This window comes from Taudactylus pleione, unplaced genomic scaffold, assembly GCF_031769625.1.
Source record: "Taudactylus pleione unplaced genomic scaffold, aTauple2 ptg000019l, whole genome shotgun sequence".
NCBI classification, from domain to species: Eukaryota; Metazoa; Chordata; class Amphibia; order Anura; family Myobatrachidae; genus Taudactylus; species Taudactylus pleione.
Genome location: NW_028284421.1, coordinates 23066901 through 23090566, shown reverse-complemented (window position 1 = coordinate 23090566; position 23666 = coordinate 23066901). Strand labels below are relative to the sequence as shown.

Below are 23666 nucleotides of genomic sequence, written 5' to 3'. Positions count from 1 at the left end.
TAGGATCCCCTTATTTGTCATCCTACCAGACAAGTGGGATGGTAGCATCTTGGGAATGGGATTGTTATGCCGGTGGCTGCTTAGCCCCTGGTTCAAATCCCGACAAGGCTAGCCCGGCAGGACAGAATGCCGACATCGGATGAAAGTAACCCTAACCCTCCCCTCTCCCCCCTAACCCTAACCATCCCTTAGGGGTGCCTAACCTCCCCCCATTAGTGCCTAAACCTAACCCTCCCCGCTCCCTAAACCTAACCCTCCCGCAGGAGTGCCTAAGCCTACCCTCCCCCTCTAGTGCCTAAACCTAACTTCCCCTTCCCCTAGCCCAGGGGTGGGGAACCTTTTTTCTGCTGAGGGCATTTTGATATATATAACATTATTCGCGGGACCCGGTGCAGGCCACGCCCCCTCCATGTGATGGCACACAGGGCGTGGCCAAAATTGCCAGTGATTACAGCAATGCCCGAAGCATTCTGAGGATGCTCCGGGGAGCTGTAAGGGCGGTGGTGTGACTGTCTGAATTGTCCTAAGGACACTCCAGGTAGCACTGCTGCATAGATTCTGGCTGAAGGGTGCCATTCTAGGCACCCTGCTAGCCAGATAAGCTAGCAGTAAAAAGCTCTGAGGACCAGACCAAATTATTCCGGGGGCCTTATACGGTCCCGGGGCCTGAGGTTCTCCATCCCTGCCTAACCCTCCCAGGGGGTGCCTAACCCTAAGTCCCCCCAGGCGTCCATAAACCTAACCCCCCCATCCCCGGGCTCAGTGAATACTTACCCCGTCCATGACGATCAGGATGGTGGGGGTCAGGTTTCCGGCATCATAACAGGGATTATGACAGGCGTCAGTATCTCGACACCTGTCATGAATCCCTAGCCGGCATTCTGCGGCCACCGGTCACATACCTACATCCCGCGTCTTGTACTTCCATCAGACTGAGATTGTGGCGCTGAGCTGTGATATCATGGCCCAGTGTCATACTCCCAAACCCAACAACAACAGCAGTATGCACCTTCACAGATAAGTAGCCCCCTTTTGCCCTACATGTTAGAAAATATTTGATATATTTTATAGTGTTAGACACAAATACTTGTCGGACTCTTGAGTTTAAATTCCTTTTAAATTGTATATATATCTTTCAAACAAAAAATGGCAGCTGCTCAATCAGTCTAGCAGCACTAATCAGGTGCATGAAAGGGAGGGGTCATACTAAGTAGAAAAAGGAGGGGGTTTTAACCCCCTATTGTTCCTCAGCACACTGAATAGTACCTGCAACAATATATGAAAACTATATGGTCATAGAAATCAGAGATATTAGTTGCATGCATTTGCAAATACATGGGAAGCTGCTAGGCCACGTCATGGCTTCTCTGTCACTAGCAGTCCCTAACACTAAGGGGTTCACATCCGGGGCACAGTGCACCCCGAAAAACATCCAGCCCAGGACCCCCCATGGCATCACACGAAAATGGAAAAAGTGTGACAGTGCAGTGTAAAGTATAGGTGTGTAAGACTAATTAATGAGTGTTGGAAAAAGGGGTTAAAATATATGTGAATTATTACATGAAAAAAATACAAACATAATATGTGATGTAAAAAGTAACTATGTGTATTAAGTGGTGATGCCATGAGGGGGCCCAGCCAGACCAGCCCCGGGGGCCTTACGCCCGAACACTCACCCCAAATGTAAAGTATACCAATTATAAGGCCTCATGATAAAGGCACATACATAGATGCATCCACATTGAGAGCCAGCTTACCTGGGAGTCACCCCTGGGAACTCCAACTAGCACTACTAGAACCAGCATGCCATACTAATGCTGGCTCCTTCATGCCACTCAATCTAGCAGCACTAATCTGGTGCATGAAAGGGAGGGGTCATACTAAGTAGAAAAAGGAGGGGGGTTTAACCCCCTATTGTTCCTCAGCACACTGAATAGTACCTGCAACAATATATGAAAACTATATGGTCATAGAAATCAGAGATATAAGTCCAGTCTCTATCTTAATTTCACAATTTCACAGTTCCAATTGCAATTAAAGTGGAAACTGTTATTGGAATTCTATACCACAGTATTTGCAGCTACACACAAACTGCCCCAACTAGTGCAGATTAAGGGGTATATTCACTAAGAATCGTGTCCTGCCAGTGTCTGCCTATTTTTAAACATGGGTAGGAACAATCAGAATCGGGAGATTTAAAAAAAAAAAAAAAAATAGATTCAGGAATTTACCAAGCTCCCGTGTTTGTCAGAATCGTGTTTCTCAATGGTGTATGTGAATGTTCCTACCTGTGTTTCCTGCCCGTGTTTCCCTCCCGAACAAGCATGTGTGTGTGTTACTAAATGGTTAATTTAAACATAAATAAATAATGTGGTCCCCCCTAAAGCATAACCAGACCCGGGCTCCTGACCCAGTCCTGGTTCTAAAAATACGGGGGAAACAATGTGTAGGTTTAGGAACCAGCACTGGGCTCCCAGAGCCAGTCCTGGTTTTAAAAATAGGAGACAAAATTGTGTGGGGCTCCACCTATTTTTAAAACCAGCACCAGACTCAAATCTAGCCGGGGTGTAATGCCACAGGTAGGGGATCCTTTTACTGGATCTCCTTGGCCAAAGCATTAACACCCCAAGCTAGTCGGCGCAAGCCGGGGATTTCAATAAAGGGGTCCCTCCTCTCTCATGCACATCAAGCTTTCGCTGAAGCCGGGGCTCTTCCCTGCACCACTGGGTGGTGGGTGCAGGGGTATGGAATTATACTATTGTTTTTTACAGTGGAACTAGAGGAGCCAGCAGGCATGCCCTTTGGCACTTGTGGAACTACAAGTGCTAGCAGGCAGCTGGCACCAGTACCCCCACTGTAAAAAAAAAATAGTAAAAAAAAGACAGTACACACACTGTAGAATGTAAAAGTTTATTATATACCTAAAGCACATATTTACCTTCTACCAGATGTTCCCATCCCCTTCTCCAGTAGAACTCACGCGGGTTACCTGTAAAAAAAAATCCAATACTTACCTAATTCCTGGCATAGCTTCAATAGCTTTCATTTAATAATTTATTGAACACAGGGGCGTATTTATAATGGATGCAGGGGTAAAAATTATACTTACCTCTCGAGTCCCATGTTGCCACTGCTGTCAGTGCTGTATAAACGCCTGGAAAATGGTCACCGTGGCCATTTTCCCAGTGACCTGCGCATACGCTATAGACTCTCGGCAAGTAAATTCCCATGTTTTGAAATATGACTAAATACTCTCGTGATCAATCTTGGACCAACACGATTCTTGGTAAATTTACCCCTAAGTCTCAATAACATAACCCCCATTTGCATGGATATATTGTGGTAGGGTGTCCTCTATGACACCTAGCTTGGTGATGTCCTTAGATTGACCATCCAACTGCAGCTCATTATCTCTCATCCCAGAATATAGGGGTTTATGTGAGAAAACAGTCTCTATGCAGGCAGGTGTGATATAGATGAAACCGATGATGCTGGTGATTCGGTGCACAGACACGACTGAAGATAATAATGGACTCCAGGTTATCTGCTAAGGTGCACCAATTATTTGGATTCATTTACTAAGTCTTCGGCTATACTACATTATCTGGCCACGACACAACTGTATTTGGCATCATAATTGACCTTTGTCATTCTACCACTTATTGGTCTATCCAGGGGAATACTGGGTTTACTAGTCTCATGAGCTGACACTCTCATGGTATTTAATAAGCATGCTTTACTTCACTTATCTGTTCTGTGGCTTTTAGGTAACTGTTTTACATTTTCCCCAACATCATCAGTATCTTTTAACTGGACTCCACTTTTGATATCACCTAAGTCTCTTACAGTTTGCTTACCTGCTCTCAGCTTCCGATTCTCACATAGACCAAGCTCAGGTGCTCTGTGTTCTCAGCATATGCTTTGTTATAGCACGCAACCTTCCCACTTGCGTCATCATTATTGACTCCTCACATTTCTTGTGGGTCCCTTGGCCTTTCTCCAGTTTCTCTCATCTCCCAGACTTTGCACACCATCCTCTTAACTCTCGTATCATCCTATATGTCTGGACATTACATAACATTGTACCACAAGTAAAATGCATATTTCTATAAAATACTGCCAAGCTCATGGAGAGTTGGACACATTTACACCACAACCATAAGTGGGAGAAGACGCTGTCATATAAAAAGTTAATTTACGTGCAATCAGACATATAGATGTATATGTAATAGGCTGCAGACTTCAAGCATCAGCGAGTCCCGTGCAAGACTGCCCGTTGATCAACCAGTTTTGCCTTTTAAATGACTGCTACTTTAAAACATCGGCCAGTCTTGCATGGGACTCGCTGATGCTTGAAGTCCGCAACCTATTACATATACCCATAGTATCTCAGGATGCGTCCAGCTGTACATCAAAAGCATTTGTGACAGGTTTATGTCAGGAGTAACAATTGTGTATACATATGGCTCACAATAGTGTAGGGAAAGTGCCCAGATAGTATAGCGATGACTGCAACTTTATCATAATTTTACACAGTATAATAATATAATGGAGTATCATATATACAAGAGAGAAAATGTCTTGACAGTTATTAATAAATGCAAAAGTCGCATTTACCGTTATAATTATTATTCTTTATTTAGGTAGCTTAACCATATTACACAGTTGTTTACAGGGAACTTTTAATAATTCACGTGTGGGTGTGTGGGTGTCTGTGTGTACATACACATACCCTAGGTGTATATTATTGTTAGCAGTTGTTTAACGTACTGGTATCTGTTTGGGATATGGGAATGATTCAGCTGTGTAATCGCACGCAATGTAGCTGCAAAAATATGCTAATGCCAGCATATAGACGCTCACTACAGCTTTCTCACATCCGTATTACCTCGCAGTCAGGGGTGTTTCGAGAGAGGAGGGGGCCCGTGGGCCCCCTCCTCTCTGTCCAGCGGCCAGCAGCGCACTGAGCTGTGCGTGGCCAGCACCGGAGTTATAGACTCTGGGCACTAGAGTGTGCCCAGAGTCTATAGAGTATGCACAGATCCCCGGGAAAATGCCGCCGCGGCCATTTTCCCTGAACTGCGCCTTCGCAAACGATGGGAAAATGGCGGCGGCGGCCATTTTCCAGTCGTTTTTAGAGCACCGATCCCCGCTCTGACGTGGGACTCCTGAGAGGTAAGTATGCTATGGGTGCAGGGTGTGCCCCCCGCACACTCTGCACCCAGTCCTGCATATACATCGGCACCATCGGAGAACATCAGCCTGTCACGCACAATCACAGCTTGTCTGACCTGTCTCAGAAATTGCAAGTCTCGTTGCAAGCAGTGAGTACTCAAGCTGTTGAGGCAATCGCAATAGCTAATTTATGCACACCCATGCAATGGCGTTCAAACAGACTGGCATGCCTGCGTTTCTGCAACCACTCCCCCGTCACCACCTGCAAAAGCTCACGGCCTGTCACTCGCCCTGTAATGGATTCCTTTCTGCGTGTGTAATTGCAGTGCGTTTGCCGCGCACACGCAGTGCAGAGCATACCGATGCGCAGTACGCAACAATCGGCCGATCTGTGTACGTGGTTGCAATTGCGATCCGTGCTGAATCAGGCCCTATGTTTGGAAACCAGATGAAACCCATGCAAATACAAGGAAGACATACAAACTAATGACATGCAAACATCTGTTGCTTTTTCCTTTTAAAAGGCAAATGGGAGCATTATTTCCAAATTAAATATCAATTAAGTAATGTGATTAGAAGACTGCAACTTCATATTATAGAGCAGCCACAATAATGATGTAACCACTTACCCGGCACGGTTGTATCTGCAGCCAAATTGACTCGTCACTGACACTGTCACATTGCATGCAACCATGCCTTCATTTTCCAGCGTTTAAAAAGGGATTTCCTCATGCTCCTCCAGCCCCCAGCTGTAATGTAGCGGTCTCTGACCACCAACATCCCATGGCGATTTAGCACTATAGAATTGCTGCTCAACCGAAATTTGGAGTTTATGCACCGATTACAAAATGGAAAAATACAGCTAATGCTACTGGGGTGTTGGGAGAATAATACCAGTGTAGGATATATTGCCTCTGGGAGTAGAGAGTAAAGCAACAATGGGGACACAGGTACACCAGAGGTGGTGGTGTGGGGGGGGTAATGTTACAATTGATACTTATTGACACAAGCAGATGGATGTAATTCTACAGTGAGGATATATGGACACTGGGGGGGCATGGGGTGCAGTAATTGTTGCATTTGAGACCTATTGATACTGGGGGTAACATATGGACACTGGGGAGGGTGCTACATGGGGTTCAATTGCTACAGGAAAATGTGTGGTGACAATGTGATGGGATAATGCTATATGAATCAGCTAGCCTGCAAGGCAGTCCTAAACACCCGCTAGGCATATTATTTTTTCACTAAAATAGCTAAATTCATTTTTAATTAGATGTTCTGGACGTAAATAAACAAAAAGTGAATAAGTACCATATCACCTAGAGGCGGCTATCTAGTGTTGCTGATCAATATCCTCATCATTGCATGTTGTTGCACACGCCTTCCAGACCCTGCAAGACATATGCCTCCTGACAAGTGTATCTGCACATTCATCCAGGTCTAAGTGAGTCATAATTACATGGCCACATGGCCTTACTGTACTAGGCCAATGCTTGTCACCTGGATTCCGCTTCTGCAAGTTTAAAGAAGCATAGGTGTAATATACACCAAAATCTTCATACAGACTGTAGTACGCATACGTAGTACCAATACTGTATGCACATTTAACTCTACGTCAGCCCCTCAAGAAATATATATTACAAACATATTCTATTAGATTAAACAATTTTTACTGCATGTGGAACACATAAAAGGTCAAAACAACACAATTTAATCCAAGAGATCTTTAAGTAATATGAGTGTCCAAGTTTGCTTATTTCAATCACTCCATACTTGAAATTGATATCAATAGGTGTATGGTTAGATTAAATGATCATAATTGAAAAGTATTGTTTTTGCTCATGCTCAGTATATTTACATTGTTCTGTGTATAAATCTTTGTGTTAAAAGATTGTTTATCAAAGCCTCTTTCAGCTAAAATTCTTTAAATTGTCGCATGCGCTGGAATTTTTCTTTTTTTAGTACATAGGACCTCATTCAGAGCCGGACGCTATTTGCTCTTGCTCGTTCAGAAAAAGGGGCCGGCTATTTAAATTGAGCGCTCGCTCTTTGCGGTCTGTTGACGCCTCTATGTCTGAGCGAGCGTCCGAAACATGCGCTCGCTATTTTGTAAAGACGCCCCTTGGCCGTTCGCATCATACGTCATCTCCGCTATTTATTTGATTAATTGAGTACATCGAAAGGCGTATGAACTGCTCGCTATTCTTGTGGTAGCATTTTCCTACCGCAATCATGCGAGCAGTTCAAGCTAAAAGACAACCAAGTGACGTGGTCGATGACACTGCTTTGTTAATTATGCACACCCTTAAAACGCCTGTTTTGACCGTTGGGCACGCCTCATTCGGATCTCCACTCCCCGTTTTCAAGCACCTTCCCCTGTTACCACCCACAAACGGTACATTCTGTCACTCAAATTAGCAGGCACTCGCTATATTGCGAGCACACGATTTCCGACCGCACTGACTGGTTGGCGCATGCGCATTACAACCCATACGCATGCGCAGATGTGCGAACATCGCTCAGAGCGAACAAGCGGCCGCTTACGAGCGGCTCTGAATCAGGCCCATACTCCCAGAGAACATGCCTGCCTCATAATAAGCACTCCTGCGCAGACGGTGTACCAAAAACTACACTAGGCATCATGTAAAAACAAAAAGTGACAGGTTCTAATTAAAAATCTGTTCATATCCCCAAAGCATTGCTCTGTAAATAACAATGGAGGTTTAATTGTAATTCTCAAAATGTGCCTGATTAAACAACCAAATAATTTCTCTTTTTTTGTTTTATTTAGATATCCACAATGGCTTCTGAAATCAAAATGTTACGGGAAAAAAATGAATCTCTTATGAAAGGTTGGTACAAGCAGAAAGCGTTTGATAGAATCCAGGCTTTGTTGTGGTCTAGCAGAATGTCGCTGACAGATTTTGGTTTGGCATGGCAACATTGATTGTCGTGTGGCAACACAAAATGGTGTGTACAAATCTGGGGCCTAGCCTAGTACAGAGCCGCAGAGACTTCGGGTGGGCCCTGGTGCTGGGGGGCATGGCTTCTGTAGGCGGTGTGGCTATACATATCTATGGTACGCCATTAGCATATCACCATATTGCAGTTGTGAATGTTGGGAGTTGTGTTATATGGTGTGTAGATAGTTATTGATTCCCATGCCTTCCTAATATAATTTAGTACAACCACCTGCTAGCAATATTAGAATGTAGTTATTGCGGCAGCCGGTCTCAATACCGACACCCGAATCCCGACAAGGAATTTAAGATAGGCGTCGAAATACCGACGCCTATCTTAATCCCGACGTCGGAACAGCAAAGGACGCCAGCAAGAACTAGGTAAATGCGGGGAACCCATAGCGTTAACCGCACGCGCGGGGGGTAGGTATAGGAAGCGTAGTGGCGTTAGCGATGGGGGGAGGTTTGGGTTAAGCACCCCTAGAGGGGAGAGTTAGGGTTAGGCACCCCCTGGTGGGAGGTTAGAGTTGGGCACTAGGAGGGGAGGTTAGGGTTAGGCACCACTAAGAGAGGGTCAGGGTTAGGGGGGGAGAGGGGTAGGGATAGGGTACTTACCTGCCCTGTCAGGATCTTCGCCCTTCGGGCTGCCGGCGTCGGGATATGAACCGCCGGGACTTTATACCCATTCCCAATATTATTCTCACACAGTGATATGTTCACTAGCAGATTTATACATAGGACACGTTTATCTACATCTGTTGACGATACTAGTGATGGCAGATAATCACATTAGACTTATGACTGTGGGTGGTATACAGATTATCAGCACCGCAGAATAAGTCCCATATTATCCATGTTGGTTATGTTACAGATGTGGATTACAGCAACCATTAATGTTCATATGTGATACTAATTTGTAGTCTGTATGTGAGTGATAGTTTTCCTATTATTAAATGTTATACTTGATCATCTATGGAAGCATTTTCTTCTCTAGGACAATGTGCTCCTGGAAAATGTAGTGTTGATAATATAAATAAATAATTTTTAGTTGACCTAGTTAACACTTGTCATTGAGTTGTCCTCTTGCATGTTCTGTATGGAATGTCTGTGATTCACAATTTTTTCTGGCATTTGCCATAGAATGACAGAGTTTGTATTGTTCATAATTACTTTCACTAGTCCCATTTTACATATATTCCTCACACAAGTATTGTGTTTGCCTTTCCCATCTGCAGCTAAGCTGCGTTTCCAGAAGCAGGTACAGCAGATAAGAAGCATATCCCAGCCTGGTCTTGAGAAAGAACCAACAGACCCCATTGTGCCCCGTTTATCTGGAGACCACAGAAACTCACCTCAAAGTAATGAGTCTGGATCAGGCAGCCAAGGATCATTAACACCAGTGACTGGAACCCAAACTCCAGAAGGATCATGGACAGACTCCAGATCATCGACCCCCATAAACACAAACAGTACACCTACTGCATCTCCACTGAGGCTCAACATACCTAGGACAATGGGTAAGAGCTGGAGGAATTCCACAGAGGGTTCATTGAGTCCCAGGAGTCATGGTGAAATTGAGGGATCAGGCGATACACGTGGTCCCCTTACTCCCAGATCTACAGCTCTCCTCTCCCCCCGGCCCTACCTGCCTCGCAACACAAAATAACTGAATGAATTTGGAGAGAGCTAACATAACACAACCCAATGAAATGACAACTATAATTCCTAAATGCCTTATTGATGACATGGTGAGCCCTGTATACAATACTGGTTTCAGTGAATACTTTGTCACCCTTAAGGATGGTGTCACGGTCACCTGTGAATGCTGCATTATAGAAGCTGTAAGAACCAGGATGTCAGCATGCAGTACTTTTATAGCTGAAGCTATCTCCTGTGACAGGAATGCACCATTAAGGAGCATATTTATTATTTATCAGTCTTTTTACCAAATAAATAACGGATAGCTTTGCACTGCATAGCTGTCATTTTTCCCAGCAAAGTGCTTTCCACCCCAGTGAAGTTTTTCATCGCAGAGGTTTAACCTGTGACGAACCCTACAGCTGATATGTTCCTTTTCACCGGAGCTTTGTCATAGGCAAACTGTGGCTAACAAAGTCAGAAGATGGCATTAGAGGGACCACTGCAGATATACAGTATCTGATACTGTATGTGCAGAACCCTTATGTTAGATAGCCCAATACTAAATAATAATTCTGCAATCCTTTGAAACTGTTTTCGGAGAATTGACAAGAAATAGTGGGAGCTTCTAACAACTTCAGAATGCTGTTTTTATTTAATTTACAAGACAATCAAATGCACCCTGGTGACCGAATCCTGAAGAGACCTATAGACACCAGTATTGCCGTGCACACATAGGGGCTGATGCATAGTTGCACACAAGTCTGCTGTGTGGCTAGATCTTGCGACCTTTAGCACTATACATGCTACGTAGTCGATTGCAGACATCTACAGGTGATTCAGAGCCATACACATCTCAGTCGCAATTCTACTTATGTCAGAATGGGTGGTAACAGGCCATTCGCAAGTAGTCTAAGTTTAGTGGGCTCATGTCGGGGCTAGTAGTCAGACTTGCAAAGTTGTGCAAATACGGTTGGTACGAGTCTGCGATAATACTGATTATGGCTATTTGAATAAGTGGACAGATAGGGGACGTGAAGTCGCTTAGATGAATACAGTATATGGGTGAATATCGCAGTTAGGGCCTGATTCATTACGGATAGCAACTGCAATTGCAATAGCGATTCTGCACGCAGTCTCACTACAATAGTATAGTAATCTTTAGCAAGACTGCGAAACCATCAGTAACATCAAGTACCATCGCAGCCTCACGCACACTTGCACAAGCTCTGACCTTACTCAAAAATTGCTAACGCAGTGAGAGCTCACCTCGTATGGCATTGCAGTGGATAATTTATGCATGCCCCTGCAACGGCGTTCAAACTCATTGGCACGTCTGCATTTCGCCAACCAGCTCCCCCCGTCACCACCCCCAAACGGTACTTCCTGTCAATCACTCTGTGTCAGTGGCTACGCAGACCCATCACAATTAGTCAGCGGAGTGGTAGGGTGGAATATACAATACCATGGCAGAGTTTAACTGTGTTACTTATAGTGTGCTGAGTCATGTACTATTACACATTTTGTCACTTTTGCTTTGCTAGAGGGCTGGCCTGGCACTTGTCACACTGAGGTCTTGGGCGTCCTACTCACTCTCTTATTAGAAACACATCTCTCTAAGCAGAGTGTCAGGGAGTCTATGTATCACCTCTGAGGCAATCAATCCAGATACTTACATCTCTGTCATTCTGATGAGAAGTGTACATGATAGACAAAGTCCCAAGAAAGTACCAAACACTAGACTAGTTCTAGAAATAGATACCATGCACAACAAGTTATTTGGGGGGTACACATATTAGTGGGTAATCAGATGTAAGGGGTTATTTCAAAAGAAAATGTTTGGGAAACATTGCTGTAGGGTATCTAATTAAACAATATATATTAATTAAACCGTATGAATTCGAATATTAAAGGGTTTCCCACCTTCAGATGCCTTTAATATTCTACAGTATGTTGTGCATGACCTCCTGATACTCCTAATAGACACATAACTTTTTTTCCTGATGTCTACCTGTTCTTTTCAATATTGTCACGTATAGGGCCATGAAAATACACAATTCTGATTGCATAGGTACATACAAGGCAAGAAAGAGGATATGCACAAACAAATAACTTAGTTACCTAAAGGTGGAACCCCCTTTGATGTGTACTCTTTTACATATACAGTGTTTGTGTATTGTACATTTTTTACCTTTTTGTATAATTATTTTACTAATTTCACACAGGGTAATTTTCATAGGGTGTGGTAATCTGATAGTTACAATGGTTCTGACATTGTAGTTAGTAGATAATAACTAGGGATGTGCAGGCTCGGTTCTACTCGCCGAGCCTGCACATCCCTAATAATAACTAAAGCCGCTCACTTACCTGTTCAGAGGGCATTACAATGGGATTAAGTGTCCTATCATTTCTATGCTGTTTATGATGTTCGTTTTTGGAGTGGAATTTTATTTTGATTAGCTAAACTCAAGGTCACACTGCAGCACAAAATCACGTGTGGATTTTTTTTGGGGGGTATATTGTTTGTAAGCAGAATATCTATTTTCATATATTATGTGTTGAAATATATTTATGATTTTGCTTATCTACTTTTTTGTGTTGATTTTTTTGTTCATTCAAAAATATAATAAAATGTTAAACTTTTAATACTGACCTTTAAATACACAAAAATGGATAGAAGAGTAATATTTCCGCAACATTTTACATTTTATTTTATCGTTTACATGCATTTAAGGTTCTTTTCATATTTTATTTATTTTGGTGTTTTGTTTGTTGTGGTTTTACATCTCAATTGGAAAACAATTGAGACTACTTTGGCTCTGTATAAATTAAATAACAATTTGATCGATTTTTTTAAACATTTAAACAAGTGTTTTATTGAGATTTGTATACAGTGGAATAAAGGAAGTGGTAGACAGAACAGAATAAGAAAAAGGGGTGGGAGGACGTAAGTTTGTATGTATAAATAAAAGTAATAGCAGGCCTTGAACAGAGTGAATTAAAAATTATTTGATCGAATTGGACTAACATGAAACTACATCCTTGCAAACTTTGACATTTTATATTTATTTTTGCTCAGATTATCTTTTCAGTATTATACCCTACCACCAACATATAATTTGACAACAGAAAAGTACCTACAGGTCTATGCAATCTGGCCTTATTTAAAAAAAAAAATAATAAGATTTAAGTCTTCGCAATAGTACGTTTGTCCCATGCTTGGAGACTATTCTATGGATCTATCACAAATTCTATAAAAAAAATATTAGCTCTTCCATATGTTGCATTTCAGTCTTCTCTGTTTGTGATAGAAATCAATTTATTAAAAATATATATTTCCTGAGCTCTATTAACATCGCTTATATACAGTATTTCAGTGTTCCTCTCATCACCTCTATCCCTGTAAATATTCAGCTCTGGGAGTCTTTACTGAGTTTTGTTATGCAGCCCAGGCATCATTTTTGTAGTCCTTCTGAATTGTTTTTATGTTATTGATAACTTTTTCATATCTTTTTGAAGAAAGGTCCTTCAGAAATACACACAGTACTCAAGAATACATTTTACCACTACCATATAAAATTCTAAAATAACCTGCCTTTTCCTGCTACTTCTGATACTAATACCTATTCATATACAACCAAGTATTCTACTGACTAGTCCCCTCCAGAAATACAAGCTACAATAAAACACAAAATAAAATAAATATTTATTAAAGAAATAAAGAGCAAGCCTATGACACCCACATTTATTAACAGCATACTTGCCAACTCTCCCTGATTGCCAGGGAGACTCCCTGAAATGGTAGCAATCTCCCTGACTCCCTGAAGAGTCTAGCAATCTCCCCGATTGCACCTTACCCCCATTGTGAAGCTGTTATACATATAAAACAATAGAGACATATACACTCCAATGGGATCATTAGTATAATTTCCCTGCATTGGTTATAAGGCACAATGGGCCGAATTCAATGCAAAGCTGAATAGCCGCGGGAGGGAGCTCACGCAGTTATTCAATACTGCACTGGGGATGCGAGGAGAAATCCAACAAAAGTGCCAGATGCGCAGCTGTTTGCCGGCTTAGCACGGCACTAACAGCCGCGGATCCGGCACTTTAGTCAGAGAATGCCAGTTATGGCGCCTAAACACCCTAAAGCTCCCTCCCGCAGCTATTCAACTTCGCATTGAATTGGATTCGGTCCAGAGATCCCTAAGGCTACATGCATTTTCTGAAAAGTATCAGTGTGTTTTCATCAACAAACAGATCTTAATAACTGCTTTGGGGCTCATTTACATTTGAATGTACAGTAAGTCAGGTTTATGACACGCCTCTCAGATGTAGCAGCACACGCCCACTTTACTGCTCGCTCATAGGTGCTGCTTTCACAATCTCCCTGGAAAGCTTTTTCAAAAGTAGGCAAGTATGATTAATGGTGTGCTGAAAATACAAAAATGTGTGCTGCAATAAGAAGAAAGGAAAAAGGGAGACATACTGTATGCGCACAAACTGGAAGAAGGTTGCTTAACAATCCAGCTCCGATAATTGTAACTTGTAAATTGAAGTGAGCAGGGCTCCTGTTCAGCCATACATTCTGCTGCTCTGCTATTAGCTAAGATGCCCATTCTTGATCAAAACAACATTACCTGGACTGTCTAACAAGGATTAAAATCCTCAGCCCAAAAATATGTCATGCTCACTATTAAATAGATCTGCCAACCCTAAAATTTAGTACCAAAGTTTACTATGAGGAAGTCTTCAGTTACTTCTTGTCTTATCCCAAAATACAACCACAGCCTACATGAGTCATATATATTGTAAACCAAATAATCCACAACATTTATTTGTGTATTGTTTATAGAAATAAAGCCAACATTATCTGACACATACATTCTTAAAGAGCACGAAGACAAAACTTTATTAAATGGAATTTAATATGATAAAAATAAAACTAGAAACTGTCATATAACACTCACAAACTCTTTGCATAATTCTGACACATGGGGAAATGTTTGAAAATGGACTGAACCTGATTTGCACACTGACTCCCAAGACATTTTCATGACTTTTTCAATATCACTGTTTTCCACTTAAAAAAAACCCAACAACCCCCTCTCCTTGTGATCTCATGGAAAGAGGTATGCCAGTATGTGGAGTTTGTATTACTGGGTTTGAGGTTGTATTAATAGTGAATTTTATAACTGGTATAAATCTCTGATAACATCAAGAGTTGTAATAAAAATTCCATTGTACATAATATGAATGTACAGTACACACATGGGCATATGAAATATCATTATGAAGTATGTATTTCCTAAGATTTATGATTGACCTAAGTCATGTAGCTTGTTTCACTCATTGCAGTCTGTTTTGATGTACCTTCCCTATATAAGATAACAATAAGACATGAGAGAGATCCTCAACCATTCGTTTCTGAAGGAACAGCAGCTACACTGGTTATAGACCATACTTGATCTTATTGCTGGGTCCCTGGTCTGTCTGTATATCAACATTCCTCTATGTGACAGAGTTCCAGCCTGTTAGATTCAGGATCCACTAACCCTTTGTTCCCTTACGGGACTTCAAAAGTGCTCATATCATTGAGAGTAATCATGACCACATTTATGTATTTCATTTTATTAACTAAGTTTAGTTTTTGTTGTTGCCCTTTTATTCTTCCTGCCTCCCTTCCTAATACTAGGGTTAAAATTAGACTTTAGGCTTTAGAAATAATTATGATCATGCTCATGGCAGTGTTGCGAGCTATGTAATGTCTTTGCTTTAATAGTTGTGCCATTGGATTGAGCAAACTAACTGTAGCCAACCATTTCAATATCGAGTTCTATGTGATCCAGAGCCTATATTCTAATTTTTTTATCTTTACTTTGGAGGGTGCAAACTGGCTGACTTATAATTGGTGGGGACTACAATTACTCTTTGTTAGATTGCAGCCAAGTGTCATCTAGACCAGTGGCTTCCAAACTGGGTTCCACGGCACCATAGGGTGCCGCAGGGCACTTGCAGGGGTGCCAGTGGTTGGTGGTCCAGCAACAAATCAAATTGTTTATGGTCTGCGAGATTTGCAAAACCAGTTCTGTGACTGCCAGTCATAAAATATGTAAAAAACAGACAGGGACGCTGAGGAGGGGAGAGGGGGAGGTGAGTGCTGTTTACCCAAGCCTGGTCTTGCTGGCGGGCCTGGGTCTACCGCTTTCCCTCCTACTCATCCTGATTCTCCTCTGTCTGCACCTATTAGAAGGGGGGAGAGCGATCTTACTGATGGTGCCTCCCCTGGACCTGCCCCTGGCTGAGGGGAACAACAACGCCCCCCTGTAGAGCATGCGATATTGCAGATACTGGGTTTATTTCTTTTTTTTTGTAAGGAGGTGTGGCCACAGTTACTTACATTAGGCCATGCCCCTTGCCATTGCCCGGGTCCAGCCTGACTCTCGACAGCTTTGCAAACAGAAGCACTACCCTGTCTACCACCATATAAGTAAACCTAAGGATGACATGTAAGCAGTGGCGTAACTAGGGCAGGGCGAGCGGGCCACGTGCCCTGGGCGCCGTGGGACTGGAGGCGCGGGGGGCGCCAGTGTAGCGCCGACCGCAGTCAGTGCGGTCAGCGCTACACATTTACACAGGACCGGCGCTAGGCTTTCAGCGCCGGTCCTGTGCTGCACAGCTGAGCTCCTTTCCTCCCCCTGAGCGCTTGCCCAATAGTGCCAGGAGGAGGGTGGCAGGCGGGCTCAGGCTGTGCATAACACACACAATGCCGCCAGCACTGGCGGTGATGTGTGTGTTAATCAGCAACCAATGAGAGTCAGACAGACTCTCATTGGCTGCTGCTGCTGCACACACATCACCGCTAAGCGGCAGCGATGTGTGTGTGAATCAGCAGCCAATGATAGTCAGCTAGACTCTCATTGACTGCTGCGCACCCACTGCAAGAGCCGGGCTTCTGTCCGGCTCCTGCAGTGGGTAATGGGAGAGACGTCATGACGTCTCTCTCATAATGCAGAGCGGCCCGGCCCGGGAGGATGGACGTGCGGACGGCACGGGAGCAGGAGTGTGGATACAGGTAAGTATTTTTCTTTTGTTTCATTGCAGTGTGTATTTCGGGGGGGGCGCGCTCTATTACAAAGGAGGGAGCTACGACTGGGGGCACTACTGGGGGGGATACTACTGGGGGCACTGCTTAAGGTGGGGGGGAGACCACTACTGGGGACTACTACTGGGGGCATTGCTTAGGGGGGGGGACCACTACTGTGACTACTACTGGGGGGGGATACTACTGTGGGCACTGCTTCGGGGGGGGACCACTACTGGAGGGGATACTACTGGGGGCACCACTTCGGGGGGGGCTACTACGGAGGGGGGGATACTACTGTGGGCACTGCTTCTGGGGAGGATACTACTGGGGGCACTGCTTCAGGGGGGGACCACTACTGGGGGGGATATTACTGTGGGCACTGCATCATGGGGGACCACTACTGGGACTACTGTGGGCACTGCATCGTGGGGGCCACTACTGGGGACTACCACTGGGGGGGATACTACTGGGGGCACTGCATTGTGGGGGACTCCTACTGGGGGAACTACATAAAGGGCACTGTATAGGAGGGACTTCTACTGGGGGCACTATTTAAAGGGCTCACTACTGGGGGCACTGCACAGGGGGGACAACTACAGGGGGCACTGAAAAGGGAGAACCACTACAGGGGGCACTGCATAAGGGGGACAACTACTTAGGGCACTGTATATGGGGGATCACTACTGGGGCCACTGTATAAGGGGAACTAATAGGGGGCTGCATAAGGGGGACCACTACAGGGGGCACTGTGTAAGGGGCACTGCATATGGGGGACCACTACTGGGGGTCTGTATAAGGGGAACTAATCGGGGGCTGCATAAGGGGGACCACTACTGGGGGTACAGTATAATCGGCACTACTGGGGGCCTGCATAAGGAGGACCCCTACTAGGGGCACAGGGAGGGACTGTATAAGGGGCACTGCATTAAGGTGCAAATGGAAAGAAATGTTCCCAGTGCCAAGAAAGGTGTGTGTGTGTCATGTTGACATGCCCCATTTTTCAGTGGCCACGCCCATTTTTCGCCACGCGTTAATGAGATTGCCAGATCTTACTGCTTGTAGGTAAGATCTGAGGATATGACAAACAACCCGCAGGACCGCGCATTGGGATCGTTCGCGGACACTACACGATTTGCACGATTTGTCATTCAGATGTGTCGGAATCAGCCAAATTGTGCAAAATATCTTCCAGTGTGTACTAGGCACCTTAAGAAGCAATGTGCAGGAAGGATCAGCAGCCACTTCTCTCACTGTGTAATGCTGCTGAGGTTATTTGGGTGTGTACTAATATTGTCACCCCCTGAGGAAGTCTGAGGAGGAAATACAGTACATTGGGTCATCCTGGGACATTTTACCTGTTCCACTACCTCCTGGATCCTTTTGGATACTTGTCACCTAAAGACTATACATCTTGTACTCCAGATAAGCAATTGTTTTATATCTTTAACGTAAGGAAAAATACTGTCTTTTTATTGTTATAATAAAATATTTACACTATGTGCACTCCCAATATTTTATATTGATGAAATATTGGTGGAACCTCTGTCCCCCATCTGGGAAGTGTATTTGAGACATTCTCTATCAAGCCTAAGATTGCCTTGTATAGGTTGATGCGAATGAAAACTTACAGTATCGGCAGATTTTAATTGATTTCCCTTAACAAACAGATTGATATGCTTGGAGATTTTTAAAATCAGGTCATTCCCTAGAAATACATCTGAAAAAAATAATTTGACATATGAACCTCTTTGCACTGCTACATTGCCATCAGGACATCAGTTTTGGCTATTGTTTTGGTTTGCACAGTATTTATTATATTAATATTGAGGACACATCTATGTCTGTATTATGCATTGTACAGATTGTTGTCCTCTATTTCTTCTATATAATATTGTAACAATGTTAAGGAAAATAGCGTATTTTGAAAATGCCTATATGGTGCTGACTTCATGGTACAGAACCCCTGTGGTGGTTGCAAGGTTTAACCTCACTGCATGAGTGGTTGCTCCGATATGGGGACCATCTAATATGCCTGGTGGCTTTGCCCAATTGTCATTTAGAAAACAAGTGTACTGTGACTGGTACACCCCTAAGGCAGCTTTACTATTTTTTAGACCGCGCTCATCCCCAGTCCTCCTGCCATCTTGCCTCCAAATCATTTTGACTACGAGGTCATGTGGCCAAGTTAGAGACAAGTTTAACTAAATAATGGTCAATGAAAATCTGAATAATATACATATGGACACACATTTCTGTCAAAACATAGTGCTACATCAGCATAATCCCATCCCTTAAATGCCTGATGGTTCCTTTCAAAGTTGTCCATTTTACTTCTCAATATGGGGGTTGCACCTCATGTATATTGCTTACCCCTTAACATACCCTCTTACCTTTGTGAAGGACCTAATTAGAAATAAGTTACATGATAGTAGCAGCCTTCCCCTCTTCAATATTATACCTAATATTTATATGTACTTTCTGTGTGACCCATACTCCCATTATTGCATTTTTTTATACCACTTCACCCATTTCCCTCACCCGTTTTACTCACAGATACGTAGGGCCTGATTCCTGATATGTAGATAGTATACATATTGAGTGACACTCTCTTTGGTGTATTACATTCAAATTATTATTTTTCATATGTATGCTTTAAAGCTTACTTCAGTAAGGGGCTTGGTGCAAATGACATTAAATAACCACTGCCTTAATTAGGAGTTTAAACAAATGATATGCAGAGTGGGTGCGACAATCCTTGGTGTCCACGCTGCCCCCCAGCCCTGTGGCACTTGGCTGTAGCATCATAGTGAAACACCATATTCCTAGCCCATTACTGACAGGGAGGAGCAAGAGCTGGTATCTGCGCAGGTAAGATTCTGCCAGCTGTTGCCCTGCCAGATACTGACTTACATTGTATGACCATATGAATATGCCCCAATCAGAGAACAGTAACAGGGACATATGACAATGATCTCTGCTTGTGTTTTCCTATCAATGTATTGTTATTGAATGTGAGGCTCAATTTCCTAAAATACTGCAGTCTGCATTCACATACAGCCTCTAACATACACACAATTTGTGCTACAGCCGAAACTTGGAGACTGACTTGTACTGTACATGAGCACACAAATAGCATAGTCACCATGTACACAGATTGTATGACAGGTGCAAGGGAAGGAAGCATTAAAAGCAAGGCAATTTATTTACAGTACGTGGAAAGTCAGCGAGGCAGATAAGCATGGCAGCATCAATTGTTTCTTCTTTTTATGTATAATATTATTTTATATACATGTACATCTTACACAGAGGAACACGCTGCATTCCATATGGATTTTGTTTTGTATCTCTCTACAAATTGTCATTACAAATTTAAATGTATACAAGGAATATGTATACAAGTGCACTATGGGCCTGATTCAGAGCTGGACGCAAAGGCAATTACGCACGCAGATCGAGCGATCATTTGCCATCATGCATGCATATAAGCTGCACTGCGTGTGTGCAGCGATTGCATTGCGACTACGGACACACAGAGGAATCCATCGCAGAGTGAGTGACAGGCTGTGAGCATTTGGGGGTGGTCTATAAAACGCAGGCGTGTCTGTCCGTTTGAACACTGTTACATGGGCAAGCATAAATTAGACACTGTGATTGAATACGCAGCTCTGCGTGACAGGTGATCTTCCAAGGCTGCAGCATGTCAGACCTGCCGCGAGGGCACGATGACCGCTCGATGTGCATCGATGTTACCAATATTTACGCAGGTAAGCGATGTCGTACACATATGAGAGGGTAACAGTGGGCATCCTTATGCTGGGGTAAGCTTTGCAACCATTAGAATATTTTCGCAGCTGCAATGTGTACAAAATCACAGCTGCGATCACATTAGCGTGCGTCTCAGGCCCTATGTGCATTAGATATAAGGTATGTAGTATATCGGAATTTGTATACATTTCTCTAAGCATCGATGTACAGGACCTCTGGATGCCAAAACATGTTACTAGCAAAATATTGGTACTGTGTTTTTCCAATCTTATGAAATAATTCATTTCAAATTCTTTTTTATAGAAGTGAGAACGTGTAGCGTGTAATCAAAGCGATCCAGTTTCCACAGCGTGACTAGATCCAGTAACAATTCCTGATTATACAACACTGCACTTCAGGTTCATCTCTGTCAGTTCTCTTAATTTTAGAAGTCTTCGTTAATCTACATAGTATCGGGTGCAGAAAATCCTCTAGAAGACATCTGACTGAAGAACATGCCAGCAGGAACACTCCACGGGTGCTTTCCTACACATCTCCTGCCAGTGAGATTTCCCAGTTTCCGATGTTACAGACCCAATTAGCACGCGTCCTAGAATACGAGCACGGTTGTAAATCCGACCCTGAGGAAGAAGCAAATAATGACAAGTTATTATATTTTAAGTCATTTGTAAAATCCTATAAATCAATTGGTTAAGCAGCTATAACCTGAAAATGGCAGATTATGCATCTTCAAGTTCCAACATTTATCATCAGTGTAACCAGAATAAATATATAACTGCAGACCTAAAATGTGGAGACAGGAAAATATTTTCCTCTCCATTTAACTGGAGCCCCGGGGGATGCTAATTGCAGCCATTTTTACGGAGCTCTATAGGTTGAGTTATCCTCCAGCTCACGCTTCCCCTCCTGAGTCTTTGCTGGGGCTGTGAGAAAAATGTAACAGTACAATGAAATATATCTAGGAAGGGATAATGGGCACGTTACTAGACATAATTACATTTAAAAAAAAAAATTGTTGTGGGAAGGAAAATGAGTACCTAGGAGATGGTTCTGTTATATGCTGGAAAACTACTATACAGCGGGAAGCACTACAGTAACATTCATACTGCACAGCGATGCCTTCTACCTGCTGGCATGCTCTGTACTATATCGCTCCATATATGTGATACTACATATCACATTATAATAAAAAACAACACAAAGTACTGAGGAATCCCTGCTGATACTACTGTGTATACCCATACTTACTCAAGCACATATGACTTGTATATGACACCAGTCAGTTTTACACAGGCTACATAAATGACTGGCAGGATGCAGTCACCATGTCGACATTCAAATGTTCACAATCATAATGTCATCACCACAATGCCAACAGTTATGGTTGTTGAAACGTCGACATGGAACATCTGCAGAATGTTGATATTTGAAAAGTGGACACGTGAAATGTTGACATTGTGCAGGGAGCGGAAAGTCAGGGATAGGCTGTCTGACCCTTAAAATATGGCTGGGGCTGCCAGACATGCTGTACAAGGTAAGTCACCACTACACCACCAGGAGCGTTTTGTCAACATTCTGACCATGTCGACATTATTAATAACGCTACTCATTATTAATGTTGACAAAATAAACCCAACCCATTACTGCACCATGACCACACCCCAAACAGCCTTTACACTGTTGTTGCCACTGAGGTAAGATAATATATAGCTCACATCTAAATAAGTGTAATCCGGCACTACAGTTCAGCAAACATTATACTGCATTCCATTTGTCAAAATGTTAACTCAAGCTAATTCTGCAGGATTAAGTGTTTAAATAAGCTTCCAGGGGTTCATTATTGTACATACCAATAAGTGCCATCCCCAAAACTTCACCCATAGACAAACTCAGGGGGGGTTCCAGTTGCCTGGAAGCCCCCCTCCGCAGACCACACCATGGTGACCACTATATAAATAGCATATAATACTAAAGTTGCATGTTTTTAAGATCCTCTCAGGGCCACATATTAAATAATTAGCACCACCTGTTGATCTTTTAAAATGTGTGAGCCAGTAATGAATACACTTGTGCACCAACCATGAGATCTGGAAAACATGCACTGTTAGGGGTGCACTAATATAGACCATCTATAGGATCAATTATTATTACTGTTTGGTTGTTATCCCGACTGGGATCGGGTAAGTATACTTACCTTCCCCCCTTCTCCTTCTCCCCCCCTAACCCTAACTCTCCCTGCTTGTAGCCTAACCCTCCCCATGCCGAACCCTAAACCTCCCCATTAGTGCCTAAACCTAAGTCTTTCCCCTTTGTGCCTAAACCTAACCCTCCCCCTTAGTGCCTAATTCTACCCCCTAGGGGTGCCTAACCCTAACCTCCCCCCCAAAAAAATCTAACGTTAACCCTGCTATGTAACCTAAACCTAACCCTCCCTCTCCGCGGCTAACACTAAGTACGCCTGGACTTACCTCGTTCGGGCAGCTGTCCTTCTGTGTTCCGGCGTCAGGATTAAGATAGGCGTCGTATTTCGACGCCTATATTAAATCCCTTGTAGTGATTCAGCCGTCGGGATTTAGACCGGCGGCCTCGTGGCTAACTACATCCCGGATGGCCCTACTTCCGCATATAATGGTATACTGGTCCTGTATATGCCAGAATTATTACATACACTATACTTTGTATGATGTATATTATAACTGGTTAAGACAAGTGATGATTATGCCCTCCTCATGGACTGGCCACACTTGCTTTAAAATCAAACATTCGGAAACCCCCCTTCTGCTCCTATGCTATTATTAACCTCAATAATATTAATTTCCACTCATTTCCAGTCTATTCTGAACACCTCACACCGCACAATATTGTTTTTAGGCCAAAAGGTTGCACCGAGGTAGCTGGATGACTATGCTAAGCGACACAAGTACGTGGCCCATCTAGTAGTGACACTGCAGTGGCAGACAGGATGGCAGTTTGAAAAACTAGGCCCCAAACAGTACATAATGCAAAGAAAAAAAAGAGGTGCAAGATGGAATTGTCTT

The 23666-nt window shown here is 43.2% G+C and overlaps 2 protein-coding genes across 2 annotated transcripts in view; one reads left to right on the top strand and one right to left on the bottom strand.

Moving 5' to 3' along the window:
- The window catches only part of LOC148540422 (uncharacterized), an 80634-nt gene extending 68591 nt beyond the window's left edge, over positions 1–12043 (top strand). Inside the window, exons 27-28 of the mRNA XM_088443729.1 lie at positions 7970–8030; positions 9374–12043. Of these exons, the coding sequence (XP_088299855.1) occupies positions 7970–8030; positions 9374–9804 (492 nt within the window). The 3' untranslated portion in view covers positions 9805–12043. The remainder of the gene's footprint in view (positions 1–7969; positions 8031–9373) is intronic.
- Positions 12044–20046: 8003 nt separating this feature from the next.
- Positions 20047–23666, bottom strand: part of LOC148540421 (synaptotagmin-4-like) — a 38579-nt gene continuing 34959 nt past the window's right edge. The window contains exon 5 of the mRNA XM_088446117.1: positions 20047–21248. Coding sequence (XP_088302243.1) covers positions 21099–21248 — 150 coding nt within the window. The 3' untranslated portion in view covers positions 20047–21098. The remainder of the gene's footprint in view (positions 21249–23666) is intronic.